This window comes from Oncorhynchus keta, chromosome 22 (genome assembly GCF_023373465.1).
Source record: "Oncorhynchus keta strain PuntledgeMale-10-30-2019 chromosome 22, Oket_V2, whole genome shotgun sequence".
NCBI classification, from domain to species: Eukaryota; Metazoa; Chordata; class Actinopteri; order Salmoniformes; family Salmonidae; genus Oncorhynchus; species Oncorhynchus keta.
The window spans coordinates 19,369,658-19,385,444 of NC_068442.1; the positions used below are offsets into that span (position 1 = coordinate 19,369,658).

General features: G+C 42.4%; 1 protein-coding gene across 4 annotated transcripts; it reads left to right on the forward strand.

Annotated features, from left to right (window-relative positions):
* Nucleotides 1–5,258: 5,258 nt before the first annotated feature.
* Nucleotides 5,259–15,586, forward strand: armc10 (armadillo repeat containing 10). Of its 4 annotated transcripts, none has more exons than XM_035756194.2 (6): nucleotides 5,259–5,413; nucleotides 6,446–6,591; nucleotides 6,840–6,974; nucleotides 12,867–13,043; nucleotides 13,165–13,236; nucleotides 13,568–15,586. In XM_035756194.2, exons 2-6 carry the CDS (start codon nucleotides 6,496–6,498, stop codon nucleotides 13,817–13,819), a joined length of 732 nt encoding a protein of 243 aa, XP_035612087.1. In that variant the 5' UTR covers nucleotides 5,259–5,413; nucleotides 6,446–6,495; the 3' UTR covers nucleotides 13,820–15,586. The 4 variants fall into 4 exon arrangements, with proteins under 4 accessions (XP_035612087.1, XP_035612085.1, XP_052330816.1 ...); XM_035756192.2 differs by having other exon boundaries at nucleotides 5,268–5,427; XM_052474856.1 differs by lacking the exon at nucleotides 5,259–5,413 and adding an exon at nucleotides 5,423–5,571.
* Nucleotides 15,587–15,787: the final 201 nt, after the last annotated feature.

The following is a 15,787-nucleotide window of genomic DNA, read 5'->3' on the forward strand; positions in this document are numbered from 1 at the left end:
TGGTGTTGGAATCGTGATTGGCTGTGCAGTCGTGGGTGAACAGGGAAAACAGGAGGGGACTAAGTACACACCCCTGAGGGGCCCCAGTGCTAAGGATCAGCGTGGCAGACGTGTTGTTGCCTACTCTTACCACCTGGGGGTGGCCCGTCAGGAAGTCCAGGAACCAGTTGCAGAGGGAGGTGTTTAGTCCCAGAGTCCTTAGCTTAGTGATGAGCTTCATGGGCACTATGGTAGTAGGGATGTAGTCAATGAACAGCATTCTCACATAGGTGTTCCTTTTGTCCACAAGGGCAGCGTGGAGTGCGATTGAGATTTGCGTCATCTGTGGATCTGTTGGGGCGGTATGAGAATTGGAGTAGGTCTAGGGTGTCCGGGAGGATGCTGTTGATGTGAGCCATGACCAGCCTTTCAAAGCACGTCATGGCTACTGACATGAGTACCACAGGGCAGTAATCATTTAGGCAGGTTACCTTTGCTTCCTTGGGCACAGGGACTATGGTGGTCTGCTTGAAACGTGTAGGTATTACAGACTTGGTCAGGGAGAGGTTGAAAATGTCAGTGAAAACACTTGGTCAGCGCATGCTTAGAGTCCACATCCTGGTAATCCGTCTGGCCCAGCGGCTTTGTGAATGTTGACCTGTTTAAAGATTTTGTTTACTTTGGCTACTGAGAGCATTATCACACAGACATCCAGAACAGCTGGTGCTCTCGTGCATGCTTCAGTATTACTTGCCTCGAAGCGAGCATAAAAGGCATTTTGCTCGTCTAGTAGGCTCGCGTCACTTTCCCTTTGTAATCCATAATAGTTTTCAAGCCCTGCCACATCCGACGAGCATCAGAGCCGGTGTAGTAGGATTCAATCTTAATCCTGTATTGACGCTTTGCTTGTTTGATGATTCATCTGAGAGCATAGCGGGAGTCCGGATTAGTCTCCTGCTTCTTGAAAGCGACAGCTCTAGCCTTTAGTTCGATGCAGATGTTGCCTGTAATCCATGGCTTCTGGTTGGGATATGTATTTACAGTCACTGTGGGGACGACGTCGTTGATACACTTATTGATGAAGCCGATGACTGAGGTGGTGTACTCCTCAATGCCAATGGATGAATCCCGGAACATATTCCAGGCTGTGCTAGCAAAACAGTCCCGTAGTGTAGCGTCCGCGTCATCTGACCACTACCGTATTAAGTGAGTCACTAGTACTTCCTGCTTCAGTTTTTGCTTGTAAGCAGTAATCAGGAAGATAGAATTATGGTCACATTTGCCAAATGGAGGGCGGGGGAGAGCTTTGTTTGCATCTCTGTGTGTGGAGTAAAGGTGGTCTAGGATTTTTTTTCTCTGTTTGCAAATTTGGTAAAAATGATTTAAGTTTGCCTGCATTAATGTCTCCGGCAACTAGGAGAGCTTCTGGCTGAGCATTTTCTTTTTTGCTTATGGCTTTATAGAGTTGGTTGAGAGCGGTCTTAGTGCCAGCTTCATTCTGTGGTCGTAAATAGAATGCTACGAATAACATAGATGAGAACTCTCTTGGTAGATAGTGTGGTCTATTGATTATCATAAGGTACTCTACCTCAGGCGAACAATATCTCAAGACTTCTTTAATATTAGACATCGCGCCCCAGCTGTAATTGACAAATAGACACACAACCCCACCCATCGTCTTACCAGAGGTAGCATCTCTGTTCTGCCGGTGCATGGAAAATTCCGCTAGCTCTATATTGTCCGTATCGTTGTTCAGCCACGTCTCGGTGAAACATAAGATGTTACAGTTTTTGATGTCCCGTTGGTAGGATAATCTTAATTGTAGGTCATCAATTTTATTTTTCAATGATTGCACGTTAGCAAGAAGAACGGATGGCAGTGGGAGTTAACTCGCTCACCTACGGATTCTCAGAAGGCTGCCTGATCTGTGGCCCCTTTTCCTGCGTCTTTTCTTCACGCCAGCGGTGTAGATCTATCCGTATTTGTTTTTTAAAAACTGCATTGTTGGTTAGGGGCTCATAAATAAGCATTTCACCTGTTGTATTCGGCACATGTGAGTAATACAATTTGATTTATACACGTGCCACGTTCAACCAGTTAGCAAGTCTTAAATGTCCAAGTTCCGACTAACACGTGAACGTGGCATATGTACAAGGTATGACAGCAATCCATGCTTTCATTTCGTTTTCCTGGCAGTGGCTGGCACTGATTCCAAAAGCTAAGCTTTTAGCATTTGTGGCACAAATCCCATTGAAGTCATGGGTCTGATATTAGCATTTTTCAGGCATAATTTTCAAAGCATAGATAGGTAGCTCAATATATGGTAGTTGTGTGGTAAGAAACGGAAGAAAAAAACACCGCTCACTCAAGACTGTCTAACTCTAACTTATAGCAGAGCACTTTTGACACACCCACTATTTTCCACACGCCCACTACATTATTTTCAACACACCTACTTGTCCATACTCCGGTCGCCATATTGGGAGGCAGCTACCCACTTTTCAAGAGATTTCCTCTTGAATTTTCCCTGAATTAATTTAGTTAGCCAACATGTAATCTTGGTTACTCGGTAAAGGTAAACCGTACAGGGAAGTCTCCAAACACAGTGAGGCATGGCTTAATGTGACCATGCCCCAAAAGACGGTACAGCCATAGGTAATATAGCTAGCTAGAAGTGCAAAATTATCTAAATATTTGTCAACACATGAAGTTTGCAAGCAGGCCTCATTCTGTACTCATGTTAAGCCATGCCTTGTTGTGTATATAAGAGAACAGAATGGGGCCCGCTTGCAAACTTCATGTGTTGACAAATAATTTGCACGGGCTATATTACTTACTTTGAATAAAAAATATATGAAAAAATGTTCCTTAAAGTATCATTTTTTGTAAGTACTAATGTTACTGTCCCCACCACAACAACACAAATACATGTAATTTTGTCCTTTAAATGAAATACTGTAAAATGCCATTAATTCCTGTGGAGGACTGCTTTTCTGAAGACTGTCAATTTGACCAACCCGTGGCTTCAAAGCCTCTCATTGGTAAAACTCAGTGCATTGAAGCCAATTAACCTTTACGGGATCGGTGTCCCTACACCGGGACGGTTGTTGCTAACGTACGGTAATGTGACTAGAATGACGTTGTAAATAACAGCAAACTTTCCAGGACATAGACATGTTTTGCTTTTCTGAAGGCTGTCAATTTGACCAATCCGTGGCTTCAAAGCATCTCATTGGTGAAGACTCAGTGCATTGAAGCCAATTAACCTTTACGGGATCGGTGTCCCTACACCGGGACGGTTGTTGCTAACGTACGGTAATGTGACTAGAATGACATTGTAAGTAACAGCCAACTTTCCAGGACATAGACATGTCTGGTATGGGCAGAAAGTTTACATTCTTGTTAATGTAACTGCAGTGTCCAATTTACAGTAGCTATTACAGTGAAAACAAATGCCATGTTTGAGGAGAGTGCACAACAACAAAACACTTAATTTTTTTAAATGTTTAAATTTCACCTTTATTTAACCAGGTAAACTAGTTGAGAACAAGTTCTCATTTACAACTGCGACCTGGCCAAGATAAAGCAAAGCAGTGCGACACAAAGAACAACACAGAGTTACACATGGTATAAACAAGCGTACAGTCAATAACACAATAGAAAAAAAAGTCTATATACAGTGTGTGTGCAAATGGCGTGAGGAGGTAGGCAATAAATAGGCCATAGTAGAGATTACAATTTAGCAGATTAACACTGGAGTGATAAATGAGCAGATGATGATGTGCAAGTGGAGATACTGGTGTGCATAAGAGCAGAAAAGTAAATATAAAAACAATATGGGGATGAGGTAGGTAGATTGGGTGGGCTATTTACAGATGGACTGTGTACAGCTGCAGCGATCGGTTAGCTGCTCAGATAGCTGAAGTTTAAAGTTAGTGAGGGAGATAAAAGTCTCCAGCTTCAGCGATTTTTGCAATTAGATCCAGCCACTGGCAGCAGAGAACTGGAAGGAAAGGCAGCCAAAGGAGGTGTTGGATGACCAATGTGATATACCTGCAGGAGCGCGTGCTACGGGTGGATGTTGTTATCGTGACCAGTGAGCTGAGATAAGGAGGAGCTTTACCTAGTGTAACAGTATAGACTTGGGCGCGAACCAGGGACGCTCTGCACACAGACAACAGTCACCCTCGAAGCATCGTTACCCATCGCTCCACAAAAGCTGTGGCCCTTGCAGAGCAAAGGGAACCATTACTTCAAGGTCTCAGAGCAAGTGACGTCACCGACTGAAACGCCACTAGCGCGCACCACCGCTAACTAGCTAGTCATTTCACATCGGCTACACTAGCATAGACTTATAGATGACCTGGAGCCAGTGGGTCTGGCGACGAATATGTAGCGAGGAACAGCCGACAAGAACATACAGGTCGCAGTGGTGGGTGGTATAAGGGGTTTGGTAACAAAACGGATGGCACTGTGATAGACTGCATCCAGTTTGCTGAGTAGAGTATTTGGAAGCTATTTTGTAGATGACATCACCGAAGTCGAGGATCGGTAGGATAGTCAGTTTTACTAGGGTAAGTTTGGCGGCGTGAGTGAAGGAGGCTTTGTTGAGAAATAGAAAGCTGATTCTAGATTTGATTTTAGATTGGAGATGTTTAACATGAGTCTGGAAGGAGAGTTTACAGTCTAGCCAGACACCTAGGTATTTGTAGTTGTCCACATATTCTAAGTCAGAACCGTCCAGAGTAGTGATGCTAGTCAGGCGGGTGCGGGTAGCGAACGAACGGTTGAAAAGCATGCATTTGGTTTTTACTAGCGTTTAAGAGCAGTTGGAGGCCACAGAAGGAGTGTTGTATGGCATTGAAGCTCGTTTGGAGGTTAGTTAACACAGTGTCCAAAGAAGGGCCAGATGTATACAGAATGGTGTCGTCTGCATAGATCAGGTAATCACCCGCAGCAAGAGCGACATCATTGATATATAATATATATATTATCACGGCATCTGGTTTGATACATTCACCTCTGAAGATAAATAGCATACTTATTTTCAGTAATCTTGAGGGTCCCAGGGATAAAATGTAGCATAGTTTGATAAAAATCTATTTTTATATTCAAATGTAAGAACTGGGTTATACAGTTTGAACCCCTGCTGTATCTGATTGTATTTAATTTATTTTACCTTTATTTAACTAGGCAAGTCAGTTAAGAACAAATACTTATTTACAATGACGGCCTAGGAACAGTGGGTTAACTGCGTTGTTCAGGGGCAGAACAACAGATTTTTAGCTTGTCAGCTCGGGGATTCAACGTTCTAACCACTAGGCTACCTGCCTCCCCAATTATACCTGAACATGTACAATTATTTGTGTAAAACTAAGTGAAATACGACTCAGACTCATCCTCTGGCTTATAAACAGAAGTCCAAACTCTCGTGGTAAGGTGACTTTGGTGAGCTTTAACAGTCAATTTTAGATACTCCACTCCTTTCGACACACCCACTCCCTCATACTCCGGATCGCCAACAACACATACTTGAAACTCATGAACAAGGAACTCCCGTGAAAGCAGCTGGGCGGCCATTGGTGGAAAAGTGTACGGACAAGCTAAATTGTCATCTTCAACCTAGCTCGTAGCGTGTGTGCAAAATGAGTTAAATTCGTCGTAATCTTTAGTTTGGCTAGATGATTCACTTTAAAGATCTGTATTTAGTATTTGAATATCTGTTCATGCGTTTCACTGAATTTCCAGCATGGGCGATGGCAGTGTCATACCCAAGTTCGGTAGTATGAAGGCTTTGCTTGGGATAGTCGCCGGGGCTGGAGCCTCCTACGGGATTTATAAACTTCTCAGTGTAACTAGCTACAAGGAAAATAAAAAAAGTGCCTACAGCGAAAACCATGGCCCCAAGAATAACTCACCCGGTGGTATAGTTCTGCAGCCAGGGAGCTTGTTAGCTAAGGTGTCCGGGTTGGATGTGGTTCGTGGAGGCGAAAGTCAGGCCGTGGATGTTGCATCAAGTAAGAACATTAGCTAGCGAGGAAACTAGCCAGCCAACTGAGACTGTCATTTTGTCAAGTTTACGTTACCAAGTCTTTAGTTAGCTAAGCTAGCTAGTCGGTTTGTTTAAATCATTAATGATCGTGTAGATTATAGAACGTCTTATATACTTAGCTAGGTAACTAGTAAATTCGTGCGGTGCCGTGGTTGAGCATAAATCATTATTCTTAACCTCGATTGGCATGTTTTGTCCGCTAGCTAGCTAACATGCAGCTTACATATGTGTTGAAAAGGTTGCTGCTAGGTGACTAGCTAGCATTGTTGACCGCATGATCTTGTTTTGCTGTTGACAAACATGCCAGCGAAATTGCCAGCTAGCTTGAGTAACTAGTGATTCATGGGAAGAGTACTGTATGTCCTGTTGTCTACAAGCATTTGGCCAGTTTAAGTCATTGCTTCTCTTCCTCAGGTGACATCATCTCTAGATCACCTGGGAGCCTGGAGCCACAACACCTGAAGATGCTCCTGTCACTTCTTCAGGGCAGCCCCAACCCCTCTGACAGAGCCCAGATCCTCATCACTTTAGGAAATACTGCTGCCTTCACTGTAAACCAGGTGAGACAGGCTTCTCTAAAGCTTGTCTGTTGCCTCAATTCAAACTACTGTGAAAAGGTTTCAAATTATAATTTTCCAATTCACATGTTTGGCTTTCTAGCAGTGTCATTACTCTTTAGTGGCAGATCTGTATTTTCTTGTTATATTCAATTGGTGTAATATATCTGATTCAAATACCCATGTTTAATCATTGAGCCCTGTCTGAGTATTGCACATACAAGCCAATGTAATTGTCTACCCCCTCCCAGGATCTCATCCGTGAGTTTGGGGGCCTTCACGTCATAGCTGGCTTCCTGTCAGATCCTGTGCCAGAAGTCAGAGTGCAGACTCTAAATGCCTTGAATAACCTGAGCATGAACCTTAGGAATCAAGAGCAACTGAAGGTAAAACTCACCAGATTTCTTTGAGTCTTTTGCTTGATTCCAAAGTAAAACATCACCCCTCTAGGCACGTATATTACATCTGAAAGGATGGATGCATATCAGCAATATGGGTGATTCCTTATGAAACTATAACAAAACAAGACCACCATTTTTGGGGATTTTCACAAAATCTAGGCCTAATCCATAGAAGGGTCCTTTGGAAGAAGGATTGTTTACATATTTTTTACATTTGTATCTTAACACATAATTGAGAAATAATTAATTGAAGATGGAACATTTGTGACATTTTGGTCTTACCCAGGCCTCCTTTAAGAGTCCAATGTTTCATCTGTAGGCATTTCAAAGCAAAAATTGGTGTCATATAAAGATTTACCGCTTGCTATGGAATATGAGTAGTATTTTGATTTCAATAAGTTTTCTGACATAAATTCATGAATATTGAAAAATATAAACAATAATATTGAAAATAGTCACATTTCGATTTGACTACGGTTTCAATATATTGTTGAACAGTATATACTCTACACGGCCACATCAAAGTTCCACAGTGGTATCTATTCTACTTTTTAGAGTTATGATTGGTCTCCCTGTCAGGCTCTACAGTGTGACCATTTTACTCACATATTCACCTGAATGTCTTGCTGTGTGACCTGGCATTTTTATTTCGGCGCCACACCAGTGAGCCTAGAAAAATGAAGGATTATAGCTTTAATATCTCAAATATTTTTAATTGTACACCTACATTTTTCAACCTAGGTGTACACAGGCTCCGAGTAAAAAAAAAAAAAGATCAGCGTAGACCCTCCTGATTTGAACATCCTGCAAATCAGGGGCTATGATTTCCTACTACGCCAATTTCTCTTCGTGAAATGGGACATAACTTTAAAACTATCCCACTCTGGAACTTTGATATACCTGTAGAGTATATTAGGTTCAACAATATATATATTTTTTAAATGGCCAATTCAAAAATGGTATATTTTCAATATTCATGTTTATATGTTTCATATTCATATGAGAAATACTACTCATATTACAAAGCAAACGGTAAAGCTTCATATGACACGGTTTTGTCATTATGGAGTCTTGAAAGGGGGCCTGGTTAATGTCAAAATGTCACAAACGTTGGAACTTAAATTCATTATTTCTCAATTATGCTTTAAGATACAAGTGTCAATGTATATGTAAACAATCCTTCTCCAAAATATCCTTCTATGTATTACATTTCATGAAGAAAAAAAAATCATGGTCTGGTTTTGTTCTAGTTTCGTGCGGTAAATAAGGTAAAAATTCACAGAGCCTACCAAATGGCTAGCAGTTATCATATTGCAGATTCTAATCAAATCATTTTGGTTCTTCAGGAAGTTAATTAATTTAAAATTGAGTGTCTGAAGATAGTTAGAATTAAAGGTCCCGAAAAGTCATTCTGATTCCAGTGTAAAATAGCCTTTTGAGTATCTAAAACATCACCCATAATATTTGTTTTGGATAGAAATGCAAAAAAAGTTAGAAATCACTCATGGCTAACTACCAAAAAGTTTTAAAGGACAGGCTGAGTTGGCTGGGCGCTTATATTCATGAGCTTGCCTTGACTGAAAGCTCTTTGAAATGCCGCTGTCAAGCAACTTCAAGTAACATTTTATTTGTCATATGCACCGACTAGAACAAGTACCTTACAGTGAAATGCCTACTTACAAGCCCTTAACCAACAATGCTTTAAGAAGTTAAGAGAAAAAGTGTTCAGTAAAAAATAAAATAAATGTAACGTACTCAAACAGCCGCAGTAAAATAACAATAGCAAGGCTATATGCAGGGGGTACTGGTACAGAGTCAATGTGCGGAGGCACCGGTTAGTTTGAGGTAATTGAGGTAATATGTACATGTGGGTAGAGTTATTAAGGTGACTGTGCATAGATTTTATTTATTTTTTAAACAGAGTAGCACTAGTGTAAAAGGGGAGGTGGGGGGCATTTGATTAGCAGTTCATGAGTCTTATGGCTTGAATGTATTTGTATTTATTATGGATCCCCATCCTGGGATCCAGCAAAATTAAGGCAGTTTATACAATTTTAAAACATTACAATACATTCAGATTTCCCAACACACTGTGTGCCCGCAGGCTCCTACTCCACCACTACCATATCGTATGTTATTCTGTGTGTGTGTGTCTGTGCCAATGTTTGTTGCTTCAGTCCCCGCTCTGTTCCATAAGGTGTTTCAACTGTTTGTTTTTTAAAAATCGAATTTTACTGCTTGCGTCAGATACTTGATGTGTAATAGAGTTCCATGTAGTCATGGCTCTATGTAGTACTGTGTGTGCCTCCCATAGTCTGTTCTGGACTTGGGGACTGTGAAGAGACCTCTGGTGGCATGTCTTAAGAGGTATGCATGGGTGTCTGAGCTGTGTGCCAGTAGTTTAGACGGACAGCTCGGTGCATTCAACATGTCAATACCTCTCATAAATAAAAGTAGTGTTGAAGTCAATCTCTATCAGCCAGGAGAGATTGACATGCTATTAATATTAGCTCTCTGTGTACATCCAAGGGCCAGCCGTGCTGCCCTGTTCTGAGCCAATTGCAAGTCCTTTTTTGGGGCACCTGACTACACGACTGAGCAGTAGTCAAGGAGCGACAAAACTAGGGCCTGGAGGACCTGCCTTGTTGATTGGGTTGTTAAGAAGGTAGAGCATCGCTTTATTATAGACAGACTTCTCCCCATCTTAGCTACTACTGCATCAATATGTTTTGACCATGACAGTTTATAATCTACTTCCTGCTTTAGTTTTTGCGTGTAAACAGGAATTAGGAGGATATAATTATGGCCAGATTTGCCAAATGGAGGGAAAGGGAGAGATTGCACGCGTCTCTTTGTGTGGCGTGAAGGTGGTCTATAAAGCAGCATTACACATCGCTCCACAAAAGCTGCACCCCGCTAACCAGCTAGCCATTTCACATCGGTTACACCAGCCTAATCTCGGGAGTTGATCGGCTTGAAGCCATAAACAGCACAATGAAGAGCTGCTGGCAAAAAGCACGAAAGTGCTGTTTGAATGAACGCTTACGAGCCTGCTGCTGCCTACCATCACTCAGTCAGACTGCTCTATCGAATCATACTTGGTTATAACATGATAACACACAGAAATACGAGCCTTAGATCATTAATATGGTGGAATCCGGAAACTATCATTTCGAAAACAAGACGTTTATTCTTTCAGTGAAATACGGAACCGTTCTGTATCTTGTCTAACGGGTGGCATCCCTAAGTCTAAATATTCCTGTTACATTGTACAATCTTCAATGTTATGTCATAATTATGTAAAATTCTGGCAAATTAGTTACAATGAGCCAGGCTGCCCAAACTGTTGCATATACCCTGACTCTGCATGCAATGAATGCAAGAGAAGTGACACAATTTCACCTGGTTAGTAATTGCCTGCTAACCTGGATTTCTTTTAGCTAAATATGCAGGTTTAAAAATATATACTTCTGTGTATTGATTTTAAGAAAGGCATTGGTGTTTATGGTTAGGTACAGTCGTGCAACGATTGTGCTTTTTTCGCAAATCCGCTTTTGTTAAATCATCCCCCTGCGTTGCATCGATTATATGCAACTCCGGACACGCTAGATAAACTAGTAATATCATCAACCATGTGTAGTTAACTAGTGATTATGATTGATTGATGGTTTTTTATAAGATACATTTAATGCTAGCTAGAAACTTACCTTGGCTTCTACTGCATTTGTGTAAGAGGCAGGCTCCTCATGGAGTGCAATGAGCGATGGACTAGTCAGCTCCGGGATTCAATCTTGCGACCTTACAGTTAACAAGGTAAAAATGTGTTGTTCTGCCACCTGAACAAGGCAGTTAACCCACCGTTCCTAGGCCGTCAATGAAAATAAGAATGTGTTCTTAACTGACTTTTTAAATAAAGTCTGTGTCCAAAGATTCAGATTTCCGATTGTTATGGAAACTTGAAATCGGCCATTCCGATTAATCGGTCAAACTAGTGTGGTCTTCAGCTTATGATGAGATACTCTGCCTCAGGCGAGCAAAACCTTGAGACTTCCTTAGATTTCGTGCACCAGCGGTTGTTTACAAATATACGTAGAAATATACATGTCTTACGAGGCCATTGTTCTATCATGCCGAAGAAGCTTACAACCCGCCAGCTGTATGTTATTCATGTCGTCGTTCAGCCGCGACTCTGGGAAAAATAAGATATTACAGTTAATGTCCCGTTAGTAGGATATACTTGATCGTAGTTAGTCTATTTTTATTATAGATCGATTGTACATTGGCTAATAGGACCGATGGTAAAGGAAGATTACCCTCACGGAGACAGATCCTTACAAGGCACCCAGACCTTTGTCCACATTACCTCCGTCTCTTTCTCCTGTAAATGACGGGGATTAGGGCTTTGTTGGGCGTCTGAAGTAAATCCTTCCCCTCCGTCTCGTTGAAGACATATTATTCCTCCAGTACGGAGTGAGTAATAGCTGTCCTGTTATCTAGAAGCTCTTTTTGGTCATAAGACACGGTGGCAGAAACATTATGTACAAAATAACTTACAAATAACGCAAAAAAACATACACAACAGCACAATTGGTTACAGGACTGTAAAACGGCAGCCATCTCCTTTGGCACCATTCTTATGGATGCAGTGTTGCAGTGAAATCATCTCAAGCAAATTTGGTGATATACAAAGCAACTCAAACAACATTCAAATTGCATCAGTGATGTCAAATGTTTTATACTTCTCCCATGTGCCATGTCTCTTGTGACGCAGCACTGATGGATGTGTTGACTTGTGAACAGCCACCCCCCTCCTCCCTTTGTTCCATGCTAGCTGAAGACCTAGCTAGCCAGTAACTAGCTAACACCAGACACAGGTGAAGACCTAGCTAGCCAGTAACTAGCTAGCACCAGACACAGCTGAAGACCTAGCTAGCCAGTAACTAGCTAACACCAGACACAGCTGAAGACCTAGCTAGCCAGTAGCTAGCTAACACCAGACACAGGTGAAGACCTAGCTAGCCAGTAACTAGCTAACACCAGACACAGGTGAAGACCTAGCTAGCCAGTAACTAGCTAACACCAGACACAGGTGAAGACCTAGCTAGCCAGTAACTAGCTAACACCAGACACAGGTGAAGACCTAGCTAGCCAGTAACTAGCTAACACCAGACACAGGTGAAGACCTAGCTAGCCAGTAACTAGCTAACACCAGACACAGCTGAAGACCTAGCTAGCCAGTAACTAGCTAACACCAGACACAGCTGAAGACCTAGCTAGCCAGTAACTAGCTAACACCAGACACAGGTGAAAGGGGAAACATATACCGTAAGTAACTTTGCCATAGATGAATATGGTAAACTTTCAGTTATATTTGCTGATACCCTACAGTGGAATGATTTTGAAACCTGTGCCCTGTAGTCAAATTTTGGCACCAGTAGAGTAGCTATATAAACCACACTCCACTGCAAAAATGCATTCTCTGATGTTGCTTACAATGCAGTACTTATTTAAAGTAGGTAAGAGAATATCGTGTTACCATTGGTGTGTTAAAATTAGAGAGTTAGGGTGATGTCACCCTATCCCGCCTCTGGAATCAAAGTGTTTGACATGGGGGAGGGGACCAGTGACTTTATGATCACACTTTATCAATGTAGAAGCAACAGTCATTTTTCCTACTTTGGTCATCATACTTTGGTCAGCATTCTCATGAAAAACGTGATTTTGACTGTTTGTGGCCTTTTAAGACCTTCCATCCTTAAGTGTTTGTATACTCAATACTCCATTCAATACCTAACCTTCTCTTCAAAGAGGATAGGGTTTTTAACTACATCAATTTCTTCAGTTTAACAATCAACGTTTCTGTCCTCTGTCTGTCAGGTGTACGTGGCCCACGTGCTGGAACTAATCGAGATGTCTCCGGTGAACTCTGACCTCCAGATGGCTGCCCTCCGGCTGCTGACCAACCTGTCTGTCACAGATGACCACCACCAGCTACTCAGGGGGTCCATCACCCTCCTCCTTTCTCTGCTCGTTGTTAGCAATCAAGTGTTACAGGTACAGTAGGAGCCATTTATGGACTGTTGTATAGCTAGTGTATATTGGAACTCAACCCAAATGAAATTCAGCGTAAATCCCAGTTATGATTGAATAATGTATTCCTACTTTTTCTTTACAGATCCAAGTTTTAAAAGTGCTTGTGAATTTATCCTCCAATCCTGATATGATGGATGACATAGTGCAAGCTCAGGTAAGACCGACATACAAATACATTTACAGACGAAACAGACACATATGGTCATCAACTCTGATAGGACCTCGTATTACAATGATTGTTAATTTAGCCTACATTTAAGTTTGAACGATCTAGTCACAAACCAGATCTGTTCTCTTTGAACTGCTGGCTCAGTTCAGCACCTGGGTCTCTGGGTGTGTACATATCATACCTAGTCTCATGAGCCAGACTCTGTCTTCCATAATATTCCCCTGATGCGCCAGCCTCCATGGTCCTGCTGTGCCATTATTGTTTAGAGCTCTAAACTTGACTTGAGCTGTGTTGCTGCTCTCTGCGTCCTTCCCAGGCTCCAGCCGCTGTGGTGCTGCTGTTTGACGTGCGGACCAGCTCGGCGGTTCTCCTGCGGCTGCTGATGTTTGCAGGGAACTTGAAGGCCTGGAGGCCTTCTGCCCAGGTGGCGGAGGCCCTGAGGAGGAGACAGGATGGCCTGTACCGGGTCCTGCTGGATGAGTCCTCCCAGCTCCAAAGTAAACTGATCCAGCTGCTCTCTCACCCCGACGGCGAGGTCCGAGCCCAGGTGGCCCGTGTCCTCTTGTAGACCCCCATACCGAACCTCAAATCCCAACACAACCTCTCTTACCTACATTATTAATTTAACCTCCAACTCCAACTTGATTTTTTCCAACCGTGACTCCTTTAACCTCCAGCTCCTCCAATCTTCCTAATCCCCAGTCCTCCTTAATCATGCCACCAAACATACATCCTATTTTCAAACCTCCAACCTCTTACCTTCACAACCAGACTTAATCAATCTGCCCAGGCCTGCCCGTGCCTTCAAACACCACCCTGCCCTTCACCCCTTCTGCCAATTTCCACCCAATCTGTGTCCTACTTCTCTACTCCAAACCTCAACCAAACCATCATAAACCTTCACTTCAGTAAAGTCCCCTACAGCCATTGGAAATCTATCTATCTACCGATCAGTGATCATAAAGGAAGGAAGGAGGTGAGGTGGAAAGGAAGCCATTTAATAGTATTGAGACTTGGGCCACCTCTCCCTCCCCTCCCACTCCTCCTTCACTTAGACTGTAATTTTAGGCTCTATTTAAAGAGGCAGTGCTCCACTTCCACTGTGTCTTTCTCTCTCCTGAGAACATGTTGTCCACTTTCTCCTGTTCTAGGCGAAGCCCCTTAACTGAAACCCACTGCCAAAACCTTTCAAGCAAGGAGAATGTGTCAGTAATATGCCCTCCAACACCTCACCCAACTAACTGCCCCTGCGTGGTGTGCTGTGCATATGTAATGGAATTGGTTTGGTGAACCACACTTGCATGATGCGTAAACTTACCTGAGAGCTGAAGACTTGCAATTGCTCCCTGACCTAATACCTAGGCTTTAACAGAGTTGGCTAACACATCTTGTGGAGGAGACAATCTGGAGAGGCTGGCCAATCGTTACTGTACTTTGAAGTTACTTGATGCACACAATTTGAATGCCTTGTTGACACCAGTACAGGGATACACAGCTCCAGTCTTCGACTGTCAAGTCTTGCCCTCTTAAACTATCAATCAGTAACTGATTTACACCTGGGAATCAAAGGTCAAGTTAGGTATATCTGAAATGTGTGCACTAGCAGCTTAACGCTTTCAAGCGGAAGGAGTACTCCCTGCAGACTGCTTAAATAAATTATAGGCTGAAACATTCCGTGACTTGAATTGTTTGTTTAAAGCACTGAGATAAGAAAGACGACAACCAGCTCGTCTCAGGCTTCGTATAAAATCATACAGCTGTTGAATGAGACTGAGCCAGGTCAGACCTGAGAGGACTGGAGTTATGGACCCCTGGTGCTGGTGTGTCACACACCGTAGACCGTTTACAGAGGAGCGAGGGAGACTACTGTCACTGATCTCTTGTTTGTATGACTCAATAAATGTCAATGGGGTTTTCCCTGATCCAACAACATTCACATCATCCAAATGGGATTTTTTAGCATTGATCTCATAAGACATGAGCTGAGGCTGAGGCCTGCACACCCAGAATTTCTCTGGGACTGGAGTTAGACCTCTCTGGTCTGTACAAATAATGCAAAATTCTGATGTCGAGAGACTCTGTGTCAGACCCAAAACTATCTCTTCTCCCAGGCTTTTGTGTTTTAGAGCAGAGATGGGAAGATGGATGTGTATTTTTAATCAGTACCAACGGTAGCATCCCCTTGTGTAAAGCTTATCTGCTACAGTTATTCAGGAAATATTTATTTTGGATTATTCAATTGTTTCTTGTTTCAACCCAGTTTTGGCCTTCTTAATGTATAGATTTGTTTTGTTTGTTTTACATTTGTGAGTAAATATGTTTTATTTAAAGGTGACTGCCTCCATCTCTCCACGCCTCATTGTTTGAGCTTGTTAAAAATGAAAAGTTGAGGTTCCTATATTTCCAGTAAAATACGATGTGCAATCTATGCCCTCTAGTGTTGAAGCTGGTAAGTGGTTCAAAGCCAGCATATTATTATGGCACTGTCTGGGTTTCTCTGACCAAGAGGGAGGGGAAAGGTTTGTGAATGCTCCCC

Bases quoted from the DNA above. Each gene is read 5' to 3' on its own strand.
- armc10 (XM_035756191.2), top strand. From the start codon at position 5,729: ATGGGCGATGGCAGTGTCATACCCAAGTTCGGTAGTATGAAGGCTTTG. The intron at 6,975-12,866 runs GTAAAACTCACC...TCTGTCTGTCAG, and splicing joins GGAATCAAGAGCAACTGAAG to GTGTACGTGGCCCACGTGCT. The intron at 13,237-13,567 runs GTAAGACCGACA...CGTCCTTCCCAG, and splicing joins ATGACATAGTGCAAGCTCAG to GCTCCAGCCGCTGTGGTGCT.